General features: G+C 43.2%; 1 protein-coding gene and 1 long non-coding RNA gene across 4 annotated transcripts in view; one reads left to right on the top strand and one right to left on the bottom strand.

Annotated features, from left to right (window-relative positions):
• Positions 1-5,477, top strand: part of CAPN10 (calpain 10) — a 49,142-nt gene extending 43,665 nt beyond the window's left edge. For 2 of the 3 annotated variants that reach the window (XM_077290155.1, XM_077290153.1), the window contains exons 9-13: positions 497-705; positions 1,712-1,961; positions 2,432-2,619; positions 2,740-2,785; positions 5,131-5,286. In XM_077290155.1, the coding sequence (XP_077146270.1) occupies positions 497-705; positions 1,712-1,961; positions 2,432-2,619; positions 2,740-2,785; positions 5,131-5,157 (720 nt within the window). In that variant the 3' untranslated portion in view covers positions 5,158-5,286. Of the gene's footprint in view, positions 1-496; positions 706-1,711; positions 1,962-2,431; positions 2,620-2,739; positions 2,786-5,130 lie in introns of all 3 variants that reach the window. The other variant, XM_077290156.1, reaches the window with a different exon arrangement.
• Positions 5,478-11,763: 6,286 nt separating this feature from the next.
• On the bottom strand, positions 11,764-12,471 carry LOC143809963 (uncharacterized). Its single transcript, XR_013222559.1, has 3 exons — positions 12,362-12,471; positions 11,994-12,170; positions 11,764-11,895 (listed from the first exon to the last, which is right to left on the bottom strand). It is a non-coding gene; the product is annotated as an uncharacterized LOC143809963 (long non-coding RNA).
• Positions 12,472-17,002: the final 4,531 nt, after the last annotated feature.

Consider the following 17,002-nt stretch of genomic DNA (forward strand, 5'->3'; position numbering starts at 1 on the left):
GGATCCTGATCGCTGCTGCCTGTCAAACTCAACGATATCGCTAGCCAGGACGCTGCAACGTCACAGATTGCTAGCGATATCGTTCAGTGTGAAGGTACCTTTAGCCAAGATTTTAACATCTGATGTTAACAGCGAGATTGGACGATAAGAGGCTGGATCTACCGGATCCCTACCCTGCTTCGGCAGCACAACAATTATTGCCTCTCTCATGAACCGTGGCAGTTCCCCAAACCGACACCGTACATCTCCAGCAAAGCAGGAAGAAGTGTGTCTCTATATTTTTTATATACCTCTCCCGGGATCCCATCCACCCCTGGGGCTTTATCATTAGGCATAGAGGCCAGTGCGGCATCAAATACAGCTATTGTCTGAAATCTGTAATTGAAGAAACACTGCTTTTTATAATTTTTTTTTTTTTTTTTTTACAGGTCTGATCTTGTGTAACAACACTTTATAATAAATAAGCTCTGCTTTTTACTTTTGTCATTGTCTATAGGTGGAAAAACGTCGCTTTAACCTTCAGAAGACGATTTTGACACCCCCTTTGGCTGGCACCTCCTCACACACTTACGATAGACAGCTGCATCTGCGGTGCGAGTTTTCTCCAGGATATCATCTTCTTATCCCCAGCACATTTCTCAGGGACACAGAAGGGGACTTCTTACTGCGTGTGCTTTCCAATGGACCCATCACACTCAGGTTACAGTGAGCTGCCCTTATAGCTCAGTATTACTCATGACATTGAGGCTAAGGGTACTGTCACACAGTGCCATTTTCATCGCTACGACGGCACGATCTGTGACGTCGCAGCGTCGTATGATTATCGCTCCAGCGTCGTAGACTGCGGTCACACTTTGCAATCACGGCGCTGGAGCGATGCCGAAGTCCCCGGGTAACCAGGGTAAACATCGGGTTACTAAGCGCAGGGCCGCGCTTAGTAACCCGATGTTTACCCTGGTTACCAGCGTAAACGTAAAAAAAACAAACAGTACATACTTACATTCCGGTGTCTGTCCCCCGGCGTTCTGCTTCTCTCCACTGTGTAAGCACCATAGCCGGAAAGCAGAGCGGTGACGTCACCGCTGTGCTCGCTTTCCGGCCGGCAGGCGCTCACAGTGCAGAGAAGCTGAGACGCCGGAGGACAGACACCGGAATGTGAGTATGTACTGTTTGTTTTTTTTACGTTTACGCTGGTAACCAGGGTAAACATCGGGTTACTAAGCGCGGCCCTGCGCTTAGTTACCCGATGTTTACCCTGGTTACAAGCGAACACATCGCTGGATCGGTGTCACACACAACGATCCAGCGATGTCAGCGGGTGATCAAGCGACGAAAGAAAGTTCCAAACGATCTGCTACGACGTACGATTCTCAGCAGGGTCCCTGATCGCTGCTGCGTGTCAGACACTGCGATATCGTAACGATATCGCTAGAACGTCACGAATCGTACCGTCGTAGCGATGAAAATGGCACTGTGTGACAGTACCCTTAATGGAAATGGCATTCAGATTATAAACATATTCTATTTTTGTCAGATATTGTCCTTATACCTGTTAAAATTCTTAGTAAAAACAAATTGAACTTTAAACATTTCGGGCTTGTAAATTAAATGGGAAACTTTCTCCATGTATCTGTAGTACACTTCTTGATTTAGCAACTAATAGACTTTTTATAATATTTTAGTGTAACAATTTGTCATTTTTTACATTCAGTGAAATTACCTCCAATCAGCCGGTGGAGAGGGCAAGTAAAGATACGATACCTGGAGTATGGGAAACACTGGAGCTTAAAGGAGAGTGGAAGAAGAGAAATAGCGCGGGAGGCAGCAGGAACTTTCCTTCTTACAATCTTAACCCAGCTATTTCTTTTTGTGTGCCCATTAATTCCCAACTGGTAAAGGTGACCCTTCGCCAGCACAATCAGGAGAATCTATGCCATGCCATTGGTTTCCATGTGTACTTGGTTAGTGTCATACTTTTATTTTGTTACTGTCATAGTACACATACAACTGTGAATAAAACTATTAGTCAGATTGTCAGTTGATAAGCTATTATGCCATCTAAAAGAGATGGTGCTGATGCCCTAATTTAATTTATTTTTTAAACCGTTCAAAACCTCATGATTATTATGCAGCTAGCTCTACTAGCTATACTCTACTAGCTCTATTTTTCCATACTGTAAATTGGGGCTCAGTATATAGATCACTGATTCTCTACATTCAGAGAAAAATAAAGCGTTTCTCCATGGACATACACACTTCTGTAAAAAAGAGCATGTTTACTTCTCACACTATTGTTTTTTTATTAAAATATAGTTCTTTAGAGACCGAAAGTTGGGGATCACACACTACAGTATATATAGATTGGGTTCCAGTAACACTTCTGTACTAATAAGTATTTTAAATGTATCTGAACTTTTTCTTGTGTCTTTAGGCTCCAGTTGATGGTGGCCTCTCTCCATTTTTACAAGAACCATGTGCCGCCTGTATTCCACATAGTCACTCTTTAGAAGTGTCACAAATCTGTCATCTGGCCCCTGGACAATATTTTATTGTGCCTTCAACTTATCTCCCTGACCAGGAAGGCAAATTCTCAATCTTTATCTCTACAAAGACCGAGAGGTGAGTACAATGTGCAGGACACCTCTTTCTTGTAAATTCCTTGTCATGTACAACACATGTTTTATAGTTAAAGATTTCTTTATCTTTGTTTTTCTGTATTAACCTTTTGTATTTGTGCAGGAAACCTATCCAGAGTGAGGAGACACTAGGGCAGATCCTAAAAGAGGTTAGAAAATAAGTGCACCTTTTTAGCTCTGTTTTTTGGCAGGCATAAACTTCATTCCTTTTATAGAGTACCTATCAGCAAAAATCAAATGTTACTATGTATGTGTTTACTTGTTTTATATGGATACTGACTTTCAAAGCCGTTCGTATCGATCTAATAATCTTTGATTTATACACCTAATTTTGAATGGAATCACACTGCCATCTTGTGACTGACATAGCTTATTGAGTACTGTGCACCACACATGCTTCTAAAGCACGTGTGTGGGCAGAAGAAACTGGAAGCACACTCCTGCTTAAAGGGACAGTGTGTTCTCATTAGACGTGCGTTCGCTGCCTTGATGCCCTACTTCAATGTCCATCACTGTCACATTGGCCTCTGCTTTGATTAGCATGTTCTCATACCAATTACAGCACTGGTATAGCAGTCATTGACACTTGAAGTGGTGCTCAAAGGCAGAGAAGGAGTAAAGTACTTACTCCTGGAGACTCATCTCCTGAAGTGATGTCCTTGGCAGCTGCGCGTACAATATGAGTCCCTCTGCGGTCTTTCTGCACTAAGCAGAAGTCAGGAATGGTGACCTGAAAAAAAATGAAGAAGTCTTCTCTTTGATATTGTCATAAGAAGTGTTGGCTCGAGTTTGCAAAAAAGTATGAAAAGTGGATAATAGAAGATTGGAAATGGGTAATTTGAAGCATTGAGACGAAAGTCAATAGACTGGCCTCTGATAGGTGAAATTGGTTCTGGAGGAAACAAAGGAAAAGGAGGCGAACGGATCAAGAAATTTAAGAAACTGTCAATTTTGTTGGAGGAGGCCTGATATGGAGTTGTTTCACAGCCAAAGGTATTGGATACTTGACCAGGATATATGGTGGTCTCAATGCTGCGCTATATGTGAGTATCCTACAAAACGAGTTACTTTGTACACTCAAGTACTATGAGTATGAAAAGGACGACGACCCAAAGCATACCTCAAGATTTGCAAATTAAAGGTTGAATGACCATAAAGTAGAGGTGCTGGATTTGCCCCACAGTACCAGACCTCAACCCAATCGAACACTTGTGAGTAGAAATGAAGGAAAATCTGTGTATATATATATATATATATATATATATATATATATATATATATATATATATATATATATATATATATATATATATATATATATATATATATATATATATATACACCTAGGTGAGTCAACCACTAAGCACCAACTTTGGGATCAGATTTTGGTTAAGACTTGTTTGAATCTGATTGAGAACATTCCCAGACGGATTGTCAGTTTTGAAAACCAAGATGGATTTACAAAATATTAACAAAATAATAAAAATGCTAATTTGTAGGAGCAAAACAATAGCAATGCAGTGACATGAAAAGAACCGGCATAACTAATGATATGCTAAATAGTTGCAAGTCCAAATTTATTTGAGACAGCCAAGATTGTCTATAAAATGATGGTAATCTGACATTAAAAGTAATAGTAGATGGTGAGATGTGGAGCTTGAAAGTCGAAAGTTCAAAGCAGTTACCCGTCCTTGTGTCTGTGTGTGTGTGTGTGTGTGTCTGTGTGTATATGTATATGAGAAAGGATACTATATCCGAAACATCGTTCAGGCATTAAAGCCCGTTTTTTTCTTAAATTTTTGTGCTGTTTTCCTTTTTTTATCTTTATTACTGGAGGCCAATTGAACATTGGTTGGGAAAGCGCTGCACGACAACTGCGGTAATATGTGATGCTGTTCCAATTTTGACATATATATATATATATATATATATATATATATATATATATATATATATATATATATATATATATATATATACATATATACATATATATATACATACATACATACTATATCTTGCAGTCCCTGATTGAGACTTGAACGGAGGCTGAATGAGCTAAACAGCTGCAAGACCTTACACATAATTCAAGGATCTTTTAGGTCATGTGATCACTCACATAACCTGAAAGGTCCTTGAATTACTTGTGTAAAAGGTCCTTTAGCTTTTTTGCTCTCCTGCAGCCTCCATTCAGGTTCCGATAAGCTTCCTGCCCTGATGTGCGCCAATCACGTAGATCAGTGTCAGACAAAAGGAGAGATGACAGCTCTCTTTGTAATCGAGAAGGACACGTTTCTTGCTAAAAAGTGCCTCTTAAAGTCTGAAAAATACTGTATATAAACCATAGGAAAAACATCTATCCCTCGTCTCCGATCTGTTTGTCTGGCTCTCCACCAAGTGTATAGCAATTGTATAGCAATAAAACCCCAAAATTACAATTTGTTGTTGCTTGTATATATATTTATTACTTTCTTTTTCTTTCTTTGATTTCTAGGTTTCTGTTATATCACTGATGAAGTAAAAGTTGAAAAATCCATTTGAGAATGTGTTTCTTCCTTTTTTTTTTCTTTTTTTTTTGGTAAAAAATAAAAAAAAAATTCAGTCTGTTTTTTTAAAGACCTTCCTGTCAACATTTTTGTAAACTGACAAAACAGGGTATTAAACTGATCATATGATTTGGTACTAACCCAAAATCCGAGGTGATACTGCCACTAATAATGTACAACATAAGTTGCTATTAAAAATTGTATTTTTTTTGCCTGTTGCTATGTTGTATACTTTGAGTACTGTAAATCTGAAATGTGTACTATGAACGTACTGTAAAATAAACTATATTTTTCTACATGGTCTGCTATGATTTTTCACTCGCTTTAATTGATATAATTTAGTGAAGGGTAGTGTTTATATCCCCCCAAAAAATGTTTGCAGTCTTGTAAACTGTTTGAGGAATAAGGATGTCCCTTTTTCCTGTCCCTATAGGGCATGAGGAGGCCATCTTGTGGTGTTCTTTGACGGTCAATAGACACTGTCTTACATACTTTTAGGCCGCGCAGCTCTGACCTTCACCTCTGGTAGTTGCTCCTTTCTCCTCTGGAAACAGAACTTCACTGCTCTTCCTGTACCTCCAGGTAAAGTAGAGAGGTTGTGATCTGGGGGCCTCCCTCAGCTCACCCCCTCCCCTCTCTGGATCCGGCGTGCGAATACCGAAAGTGACATCGCTGGTCCTTCTCCGTCACTTCCAGTTGCGTTCCATGGTGGATGTGTATTTTTTGATGGTAATAAAAAATAAATTTAAAAAAAAGTTGCACTCTGTAGTGCTAAGTTGCACTCTTAAGCATTAGAGAGTGCAACTTCTTTTGTTTATTGTATATGGAGATAGTTCCTCCTAGTATGCACCTGATCACATTAGCTTGGGAGTCCCATTTAGTCTTTTGTCATTTGTATATTAGCTCTGTGACTGAGCACTCCGCCCTCCAGCATGTGATGGTTTTTAATTGCAACAGGATCCTATCTACCCATAAATTCAGGTTTTAAAGAGAGGTATTCACATCTATCCAGAAATTCAGACTTCAGTCTTGGAGAAGTTTTCACACTAGACACGTAGGTTCAGCAGTTCTGAGACCGCCTTGTCGTTGGTTGCTGGGCATGCATGAATTGGCCAAATTATGTGCTAAGCATCTCATTTTTTTTCCTAGTATCCAGAAGCAGTAATACTAGTCATATTTCATATTGACATGCTTTAGCTCTACAGAGTGCAACTTTTTTTGTTTATTATATATGGAGATGGCTGCTCCTAGTATGCACCTGTTCACACTAGCTTGGAAGTGCCAGTCAGTCTTTTGTCATTTGATTTTTTTGGGGGTATGGTAGCCCTATTATCTTCTGCAAGGGTTTTTTTTTCCTTTCTTGGGTCTATAGAGCCATGGGGAGGAGCATCATCCAATTGGACCTGGTCATAAGGAGCCTAGAGACCCTTATTCCACTTTTAGTGTGGGGTATCTGGGCCTAGAGACCTTATTCAAATCCACTCTGCATTTTCTTCCATCCTATGCCTGCCTGCACCTGCAGCATATGTGTATGATGCATAACTAGGTAGGGTCTGTTCACTCTTACTCTTGGTAGTCATAAGTGAACAGGGAAGGAAGTGCATGCCCCAGATTCACTGCCACTGATGTCAATGGGAGAGTGGAGCTGCTATGGCACTTCCGCTCCTCTGACAGAATCTCACCTTTCTGCGGTGCCTTCTGGGCTTCCAGGACCATCTATCTCAGCCAGCAGCACGCTGCTTTTGGTGGGCACCCACTGAGATGATAATGTATTAGATCTGACCTGCAGTCCCATGTAACTCCACAGGTAATACAGTGATACTTTTGTGAGTACTGATAGCAGTGATGGCTCCTCTGGATCATACTGCTGCTGTTTCTGCATGCGCTGCTGTTCTGGGTTGGTGGGAGGAGTAAGGCAGAATCAGTGAGAGATGAGAGCAGACTAGATCTATCTATTGCTGAGAATGACAGACTGCTACAAACCACAGATCTTCAGCATGTTTGCAGTTTTGCACTAGGTCAGCTGTAAATCACAAGTTGATCACACATCATGGGAACATCCTCACCTTTCACCTCAAATATCATAGATCTGAAACTTTGTGATGCTGCAATTGGCAATTTCTCCTACGCCTCATTGGGAGACACAGGACCATGGGTGTTATACAGCAGCCACTAGGAGGACACTAAGTAATACAGAAAGAATAGCTCCTCCCCTGCAGTATACACCCTCCTGCTGGCTCCAAGTGAACCAGTCCTTGCTTAGTGTCTGTAGGAGGCACTTGGGTCTGTTTCATACCCCACCGTTTTTATTTTAATTTTTACTTTTCATTCTATTTTTTCCTTAACGGAGCGAATGGGGGCGATCTCCCCCGAATCATCAACAGGCAAGTACGTGGAGCGTCCCTCCCGTATCCTTTCCTGCAACGTTGGATGCCAGCCCTGAGCTCACGTTGCGGGTGACGGTTCCTTCGCGTTCCGATCTCCCCCCCCCTCCATAGCAGGCGACCACATGGAGTAGCCCTCCATCTACCTCTCCTGGAGCCAGGTGCATAGCCTGACATAAATATGTATGGTGTCCGTGCAGCCCCCCTCTGCATAACCACTGATATAGCAGATGACGCATGGCGGCAGAAGCTCTCCATCCCCTCCCTGACTATGGCGACGGTGGATTGAGCACTGACCCACCGCATCTACCGTGAGTACACTGCGGGGTCCGCAGCGCTTGGGGGGGTCCTGGTCCCCAGGGTATGGGAGGTCCGCACCTTAAAGCCCCGGGTCCGTGGGTGGTCTGCAGTGCGGCAATTCATTCAGGGAGTGTGGCTTAAGAATGGCGCTAATGGCCCTGCAGGCCGCAACCGCAGGTTTAAAATTTAGCCCCCAGCTTTTCCCCTTAATACAGGCCGGAGTTTTGGCCACGCCCACCGGCAGTTACCGCCGCCCACTCTTTCTGGCGCTTCTCGTTCTTTGAGAGACACTCACTTCCTGATCTCGGCGGCCATCTTGGTACACCCACAGGGCTGATGCTGCAGCGCTGCTCCAGCCTTTTCAATCACAGCCTTCAGGACTAGCGATTCCTGTGCATAACTCCCGTGGCATCACACTGCGGACCTCCCCTGGGGACTCAAGACAGGACCATGGGTAAGCTCCAGAAACATAGCTTAACCCTTCCCCTGTTAGTAAGTGCTCACCTCAAGGCTATGCTATGCCTCAATCAAAGCCTCAAAAAGTCTGGGAAAACCCACACCTTTTTTTTGCGGCATGTACCGCTCGTAAGGTGTCACTATCCCGCGGTCACAATACTGCATTATGCAGTTTGTGAACCGGTGACTGCTCAAGAACCACCTGTTACTGATACTGAACCCAGTGAGCCTAGTCCCCCCTGAATGGGCTACCTCCCTTACCCGGTCTATGGCATCCCTGGCAAAAGCGTTAGAATTGTTCCGAGACCCCTCCTCTAACCAGGGCACTATTTCGGACGATGCTTCCGATGATCAGAACCCCTTGTACTCCAGGGGTCGTACCTTGTCAAGGAGCTCTCGCTCTTCCGGGAACAGGACTCGTGCCATATCCTCAGACCATCACCGGGATTCGGGTTCTGAGAGCTCCATTCCTTGCTCCCCTTCCATTGGGACTAGTAGAGAACCTGTTTCAGAGGACGATTCTGATACGTCCCTAGATCAGGAATTTCATCACGATCAGGAGACTCTTGACTCTCTCATTGAGTCAGTGAATAAAGCTTTGAAGCTTGAGGAGGAACCTTTTTCTAAAATGGATCATGCCGTGTTCTTTAAGAGGACCAAGCGAGCTCACAGTGTTCGCCACTCCCAAATTTAAGGAAACCGTTGATTCTCGCAAGATCAGTCCAGATAAACGATTCACAGGGCAGAAACCCACGGAGTCAAAATATTCCTTTGCCGAGGATCCAAGAAAAGATTGGACGCAGTCTCCCCTAATCGCGCCTGGCTACTAAATCTGTTTTATCCTCCTCGGAGGGCGCCTCTTTTAAAAGACCCAAACGATCATCAGATCGACACTATAGCGCGTTCAGCCTTTGAAGCCTCAGTAGCCGCACTCTTCCAATCATTTGCCACTACGTGGGTGGCTAAGACTAACCCACTGGGCTGAGGTCTTGTCTTCAGCGATGCTGGATACCAATCTTTCCCCCGGGATAGCGGGCCTCGCTACTCAAATAGCCAGAGTTGGAGATTTCATAGTAACCGCGTCCCTGGATGCTGCTAACTGCGCTTCTCAAGCAGCAGCAAACGCCATCACCATCCGGAGGTCCTTATGGCTCAGGGACTGGCGTGCGGATTCTGCTTCCAAAAAGTCATTGACTTCTCTACCATATCAGAGCGGTCGCCTTTTTTGGCGAAAAGCTCGACCAATTGATTTCCGGCGCCACTGGAGGAGAGAGTAAATTTCTTCCACAACCACGGGCTCGGTCACGATTTTTTCGTTACAACTCCAACTGCTCCTCTACCTCCACATCTCTCGGTTCCGGCCAGGCACAACGTTCAGACAGAGGTATCCAGGCCTCTGATACCCCTTTCCCTTGATGGAAGGGCAGGCCTAGGCAGTCAGGATCCAGAGGCTCCAGAACGGGCAGATCTTCCACACAATGACTCCCTGTGGTATCCGGGGGGGACACCCTCAAAGTAGGTGGCCGCCTGCTTTCCTTCAGTGTCGCGTGGCTCTCGGTCGTTCACGATGAGTGGATCTGCGACTTAGTGTTCTCTGGATACAAGATAGACTTCTTATCTCATCTTCCTAGGGCAAAAGCTTCAGAGTTCTTCCAAGCTATATGCTATATGAGTAAAGACGGACTTATTATTCCGGTTCCTCAAAGCGAACGGTTTCAAGGTTTTTATTCAAACCTCTTCATGGTTCCAAAGAAGGACACTACAGTACGGCCCATACTGGACCTAAAACTGCTGAACAGCTTCGTCGGTGCGATGGTTCCGAATGGAATCGCTTCGTTCTGTCATCGCCTCCATGGGAATAGGCAAGTTCCTGGCGTCTATAGACATCCAGGACGCGTACTTCCACATTTCTATTTTACCTTCCAAGGTTCCTTCGCTTCGCAGTTCAGGAACAACAGCTTTGCCCTTCGGCTTCGCCATCGCCCCAGGGTACTCATAAAGATCAATGCGGCTGCAGTGGCCATACTCCACTCCTGAGGAGTGGCGGTGCTACCGTATCTTGACGATATCCTCATCAAAGGCCCCTCTTTCCACACCTGCAAGGAGGCCGTGAACCTCACAATAGATACTCTTTCTCTCCTGGGTTGGAAGATAAACTTCAAAAAATCTTCCCCAGTTCCGGCTCAGCGAATTTCCTCTCTAGGAATGATACTGGACTCGTCCCAGGGGTTGGTGCTTCTTCCCCCAGAAAAAATCTCAGCCTTACAGCGGGAAGCTCGGAAGCTCTCCCAATCGCATACTCACTCTCTGCGTTTCAGTATGAGAGTCCTCGGCAGGATGGTAGCAGCCTTGGAGGCGGCTCCATTTGCCCAAATACACCTCCGTTCCTTACAGCATGCCCTCCTGGCCGTTTGGGACAGGAACCCGTTCTTCCTCGACCGTCTGTTCTTCTTTCCCCAGCGAGTCAGACAGTTTCTCAGGTGGCGGACATTAAAGTCCTCCCTGAATCAAGGGAAGTCTTTTCTTCCAGTACATTGGCTAGTTGTGACAACAGATGCCAGTTTTCTAAGCTGGGGAACGGTGTTCTTACGTCACCCTGCTCAGGGCCGCCGGTCACTTCAGGAATCACGCCTTCTGACCAACATCTTAGAAATTCGGGCAATCAGGTTAGCTCTTCTCCAATTCTATCCCTTCCTGGCGGGTCGACCCATCAGGATGCAGTCAGACAGTGCCACTGCAGTGGCATACATCAACCGACAAGGGGGAACCTACAGCATGGCAGCCATGAACGGCATTCTCTGTTGGACCGAGGAAAATCGCTCAATGATTTCTGCGGTTCACATCCAGGGAGTGGAAAATTGGGAGGCAGATTTCCTCGGTCGTCAAGGCCTCGACTCCGGGGAGTGGTCTCTCCATCCGGAGATTTTCCACCAGTCATGATGTCGTTGGGGCTCCCTCTACGTGGATCTGATGGCCTCACGGCTAAATTCCAAGGTTCCTGACTTCATAGCTCGGTCCCACGATCCAGCAGCAATCGGGACAGATGCACTCGTACTCCCGTGGCGTCATTTTCGGCTTCCGTACATATTTCCCCCGCTCCCCTTACTGCCGAGAGTCATCAGGACGATCAGAGCGGAGGGAGTACCGGTAATCCTGATTGCGCCAGATTGGCGTGCCGGGCGTGGTACGCAGAACTCTTTCAACTAGTCGCTGATGTTCCCTGGCAATTACCGAATTGCACAGACCTCCTTTCACAAGGCCCCATTTACCACCAGAACTCCGAGGCCCTGTGTTTATCGGCATGGCCGTTGAGTCCTGGGTTCCGACCTAGGCATGTTTCTCTCCGGAAGTCATCTCTACCATGATCAGCGCCAGAAAAAAGTTAACTGTGACAGTTATCCATGAAATCATTGAAACAATGTTTGTATAAATCCAGTATAGAGCAGACCAAATATATACTTACAAGTATGAACCGGGAATTGCACTTCCGCAGCTCCTAGTTTAATGGACATCTCATTGTTCGAACTCGGTGAGACGGGAATATTCTCTTTTTCAAATTGAATTTTCTGGCCACTAGTTTAGCAGATGTAAATAAAATATAACTATTAGTTAACCCAGAATGATTTTTTACACAAAAGTGAGAATCGTATGTATTTCAAGTGAACCGTTACCTTTTCTATTCTTGAGACACCTGCTTAACGAATTTCCACGCCTCTTAGGAGCATCGGGTAGCGGTGAAATTACAGGGTTCTTGACATCTATGATCTCGACATCTGAATCCAGATTTTCAGATGGTTCGGGAGCATACCAGTTTTCCGACATATAGGCCGATGGATGCGTGTCAGTATCTGTATGAGAAATTGCATTTTGTTCGTGTTTACATACAAAGGATTAAATCAGCTGATATATATATATATATATATATATATATATATATATATATAATTTCTTACATGTGATACAGGAAAGATAAATATCTTGGTACCGTGTCACAGCGACATTTTTCCCTATCTAAGTGCAAAAAGGAGAATCTAATTACCTGTGATAGGGTGATGAGCAGACTCATTATCTTCTAATGGTTCCGCAGCTACGGATTCAAAGACTTCATAATTCTGCGTGATGAAATTATTGCCAAAATCGGGAGACACACTCTTCTTAAATAAGAAAGAATGAAAGAATATATAATTAATATAAATTAGTTATAATATAATGACTTAATCAGAATGAGACAATACTCTGTACATTATATTCGGTATAATACCTAATGGTGTGCTTGTAAGAAGGGTACTGTATTGATCGCAGGAATATTGGGACTCCATCTTAAATAAAAAGGGGAAAAGTTTTATCTATATCGCGGATAAATACAGTTTATAACTATATCACAAATATATACAATATAGGAATTAGCAAAAATTCAGTTTAAAACTATATCACAAATATATACAATATAGGAATTAGCAAAAATTCAGTTTAAAACTATATCACAAATATATACAATATAGGAATTAGCAAAAATACAGTTTAAAACTATATCACAAATATATACAATATAGGAATTAGCAAAAATTCAGTTTAAAACTATATTACAAATATATACGCTATAGACAATGATAATATTAGGGAGCAATTAAATCAGTAAACACTTTTTTTCAAAGAGTAGAGCAGACCAGCTGTTCAGATTCGCAGAAAAACTGTCTTTAAGATTCTGCTTGTCAAACATGGAGCGAGTCTGTCCTGTATTTAAAGAGAAAACACCACCCACAAGTTCTGACCGTGTTCAACCCTTCAGTGATTTCATCCAGTCAGTATAGGATTGCGCTAATGAGTTGCAGCTGTTGTGTTCAAATTAAATAACTTCTCTAGGACTGAAATATATTATCTAGGACTGGAATATTTGGAATAAATACAGCATTTAATATGAAATTTTATACAATTGAATTTCTGGAAGAGGCATGCGGTTGTTGATCACCGTCACACAATCATTTATTCAATCATGGCGTCTAATTCCTATGAGGAAATATTAGAGAAGCAATATTTCACACCTAAGGCCCCAGGATCATTCAGTGGAATTGACAAATTATTTAGAGAGACAGCATGTCAGAATATCGCGATATAAGGGAACGTTTTGCAAGGGTTATGAAAAAACATACAGCGAACAGATTTTTTTAATTACAGCCGTCTCCAATAAATTTCATAAACCTCTTTATAAAATTAGTGATTTAGCAGGTGATGCTGTAGAGGGGTCATTTTATAAGGACGAGCTGCAAAAAATACCTTTGGATGAGAATCGTGTCTACAGAGTAGAAAAGATTTTGAGAAAAAAACGTGTCAGGGGTGTGAGCCAGTGCTTTGTCAAATGGCTGGAGTACCCCGAAAAATTAAATAGTTGGATCCCGGCTTCAGAGTTGACAGATATATAACCATGGAAGCTGGCTTGTTTTTTATAACACTAGCTTCAAACGTGTCTAGCGATATATTTCCAGAAAATACAATTGCAGCGTATACCAATAAATTATCTAAGCCGGTTCAGCTTGGATGCCCGTACGAAGTTGCGCTAACGGAAATTCAATATCCGCATACATGGTACACATTAGAACAGAATGATGGGAATTTCTATATAGGAAAACGTGGCAATGTGGTAAAGGAATATTACGTAAAGTCGGGGTTTTATTCAACAATCGCAGATTTCATTCGCGCGATTAATGAGAGAATTGATATTTTGAAGATTTCCAGTGATGGGTTTAAGCTGCGTTATTATGATGTGAAGAGGAGAGTCACCCTATCGGATTCGCCATCAATACATTTTGCCCCCGGCCACAAATTGGCGCACATTTTAGGCCTCCAACCATACATTGAGGCTTCTGTAGATAATAGCCTGGTTGATCGGAAGAAGATTTATGCAGATATAAAAGATGGGTTTTATACATTGTTTGTGTACACAGATATAATACAGCATCAGCTTGTGGGGGACAGCTATGTCCAACTTCTGAGAACCGCACAGGTAACCGGCAAGAGCGGTGAGATTATCACCCTTCAGTACACAAGACCCGATTACGTGCCCTTATGCAAGCAGCATTTTGATTCTGTGGCAATCTCTATCTTATCAGACCAAGGCACACCGGTTAAATTCAAGTACAGAAAAAGTATTGTGCTATTACATTTTAGACCGCGACAGTATTGACATGATAAAATGGTGTCTCAAAGGGTGTATGGAGACCCCGCTGTTTATGCCCGCTACTATACTGCCCAGTCGGGGCATGGGCTAGAGGGGTTCAGCGGCAGTGAGTACATGTATGGTTCTGGCCTGGCCGGGATATTTAAAGGCTTATTTCGCCGCGCCGTACCACTTTTCAGAAAAGGCTTAGAATTAGTAAAACCACACGTGAAGACGGCTGTCAGAAACATTGCTAAAGACGCTGTCACTACGGTCTCATCAGCCCTTATGAATAAGATAAATACACAACCTCAGCAAGATGGTTCTGGGATAATTTATGTCGCTAAAAAAGCACAAAAAAGAAAGAGACGCGCATGCCCGCCTTTACCGCCGATGCTCATGAATAAAACTACAACCAAGAGACGCCGCCGTCAGAAATGAGTAAGATGCTCTGTGGACGACATCTTCTAATCAATTATCATGGCTTTCCTGCATGATGCTTCTGTAGAGTGCGCAAAATCTGAACTGGATATTTTTGACATACCACCGACACAAACAAGTATAGAGAAATCTCTATTTGTAAAGGTACAACCGGTTGCGGCACTGGCAGACAATGGGCCGTTGGAATTTTTCATATCTGGGAACGGCGATTATTATTATGATCTGAACAACACGCTGCTGTACATAAATTGCCGCATCGTCAAGCAAGAGAATACGGCTATAGCCGATGGCTCGCGTGTGGCGCTCATAAACTACCCTCTAGCCACTCTTTTTCACCAGGTCGATATTATTCTGGGAGACCGACTTATCTCACAATTGGACAATCTCTACAGCTATAGAGCGTACATAGAGACCCTTTTAAATTACAGCTCGCAGACACTGTCATCACAATTTACAGCCGGTTTGTTCTATAAAGACACTGCTGGCCATCATAATGACCGGGGCTTGGATGGTGCAAATGCAGGCTTTGTCAAAAGAGCCAATGCAACTTCCCACTCAAAACCGGTCAACCTCTTGGGGCCCATTTTTGGGGATATATTTAATCAACCAAAGTTAATATTGAATGGACACAGCATGCATTTTGTAGCACTGGGCAGCCTGCCTGTATGTGCGTTAGTAATAGGCTGTAAACCAGATGCTCTGCATTGCCTGTGTGAACAATGCCACATACAGACTATTATCGCTTATCTTTCTGTGCACTAATGCCAAACAGCCAACACTGGATTGAAAGTGGTTGTTTCATCGGTATTTTTTGCACCTGTTTTTTGCCATCATTAATCGGGTCCGATGCGCCCTGCTGGTGCATTTGTTTGGAGGCTTCAGCAGGTAATCATCTCTGCTTTTTTCTCTGTGATTTTTTTAACCTTTATGGATGATATTGAATGGACTTGACCTTAAGGTTAAGTTAACAAGAAATAAGGATGCTTTCTGCCTCATGTCAGCAGAAGCCGAGCGGCTGAAGGTGCAAATCTCACAAGCGGCTCTCTATGTGAAAAGAGTGCGGGTATCTCCAGCAATCCGAATCGGTCACAGTCAGGCCCTCTTATCCGCAACCGCCAAGTATGCTATTGACCGAACATGCATGAAAGTGTACAGTATCGCCGCAGGGACACGGATCATGAACCACGAGAACCTCTTCCTAGGCCAGATACCAAAAACTATTATATTGGGCTTTGTAGATAATGAAGCATTTAGCGGGTCTTATGCTAAAAACCCTTTGCTGTTCTATCACTACCATGTCAGCCATGCGGCTTTATATCTGGATGGCCAACAGATACCCGCGAGACCTTATAATCCTAATTTTAATGTTGATTTAGCCATCAGAGAGTATATGGTGCTTGTCCATATATCTGGTAAGCAAAAGGCTGATTGTGCCATGGCAATAGATCGTGAAGAATTTATGGCTAGATACACTCTATTTGCTTTTGATTTATCGCCTGATCAAGAGCCTGGAGGGCATTTCTCGCTCATTAAAACAGGCAACCTGCGTGCTGAAGTCCGGTTTGCGCTACCCACACCCCACACGATAAATATGATTGTTTTTGCAGTCAACCACACCATTCTGGAGATTAATAATAGGCGAGAGATCTTGTACGATTTTAATTAAGTAACGATGGACAGTCTACAGCTTACAGCAGTACTGAAGGCCGATAATTATACAGAACGCATATTCGCCGGTGTGTTTCCGTGTGATTTGCTTCCGGAAGAAAGAGTGACTCAGAGACCCGCAGCATATATCGTGAATACAGACCCGTCGAATCAAGCTGGTCGCCACTGGATATTGATTGTACTCTGCGACGATAAGATGGGCATATTTTTTGATAGCTATGGCTTTTGTCTGGACAATATTATCTTTCCACGCGATTTTGGGACATTCCTGAACAAGAATTGTGAATCTTATTGTTACCAAAACTCGCAAATCCAGGATAAGTATAGTACTGCATGTGGTCATTATTGCATATATGTATTACACCATTTAGCGCATGGATTACCATTCAAAAAGCTTTTACAGTGTTTCACTTCTGA

The sequence above is a fragment of the Ranitomeya variabilis genome, chromosome 2 (genome assembly GCF_051348905.1).
Source record: "Ranitomeya variabilis isolate aRanVar5 chromosome 2, aRanVar5.hap1, whole genome shotgun sequence".
In the NCBI taxonomy this organism is placed as follows: Eukaryota; Metazoa; Chordata; class Amphibia; order Anura; family Dendrobatidae; genus Ranitomeya; species Ranitomeya variabilis.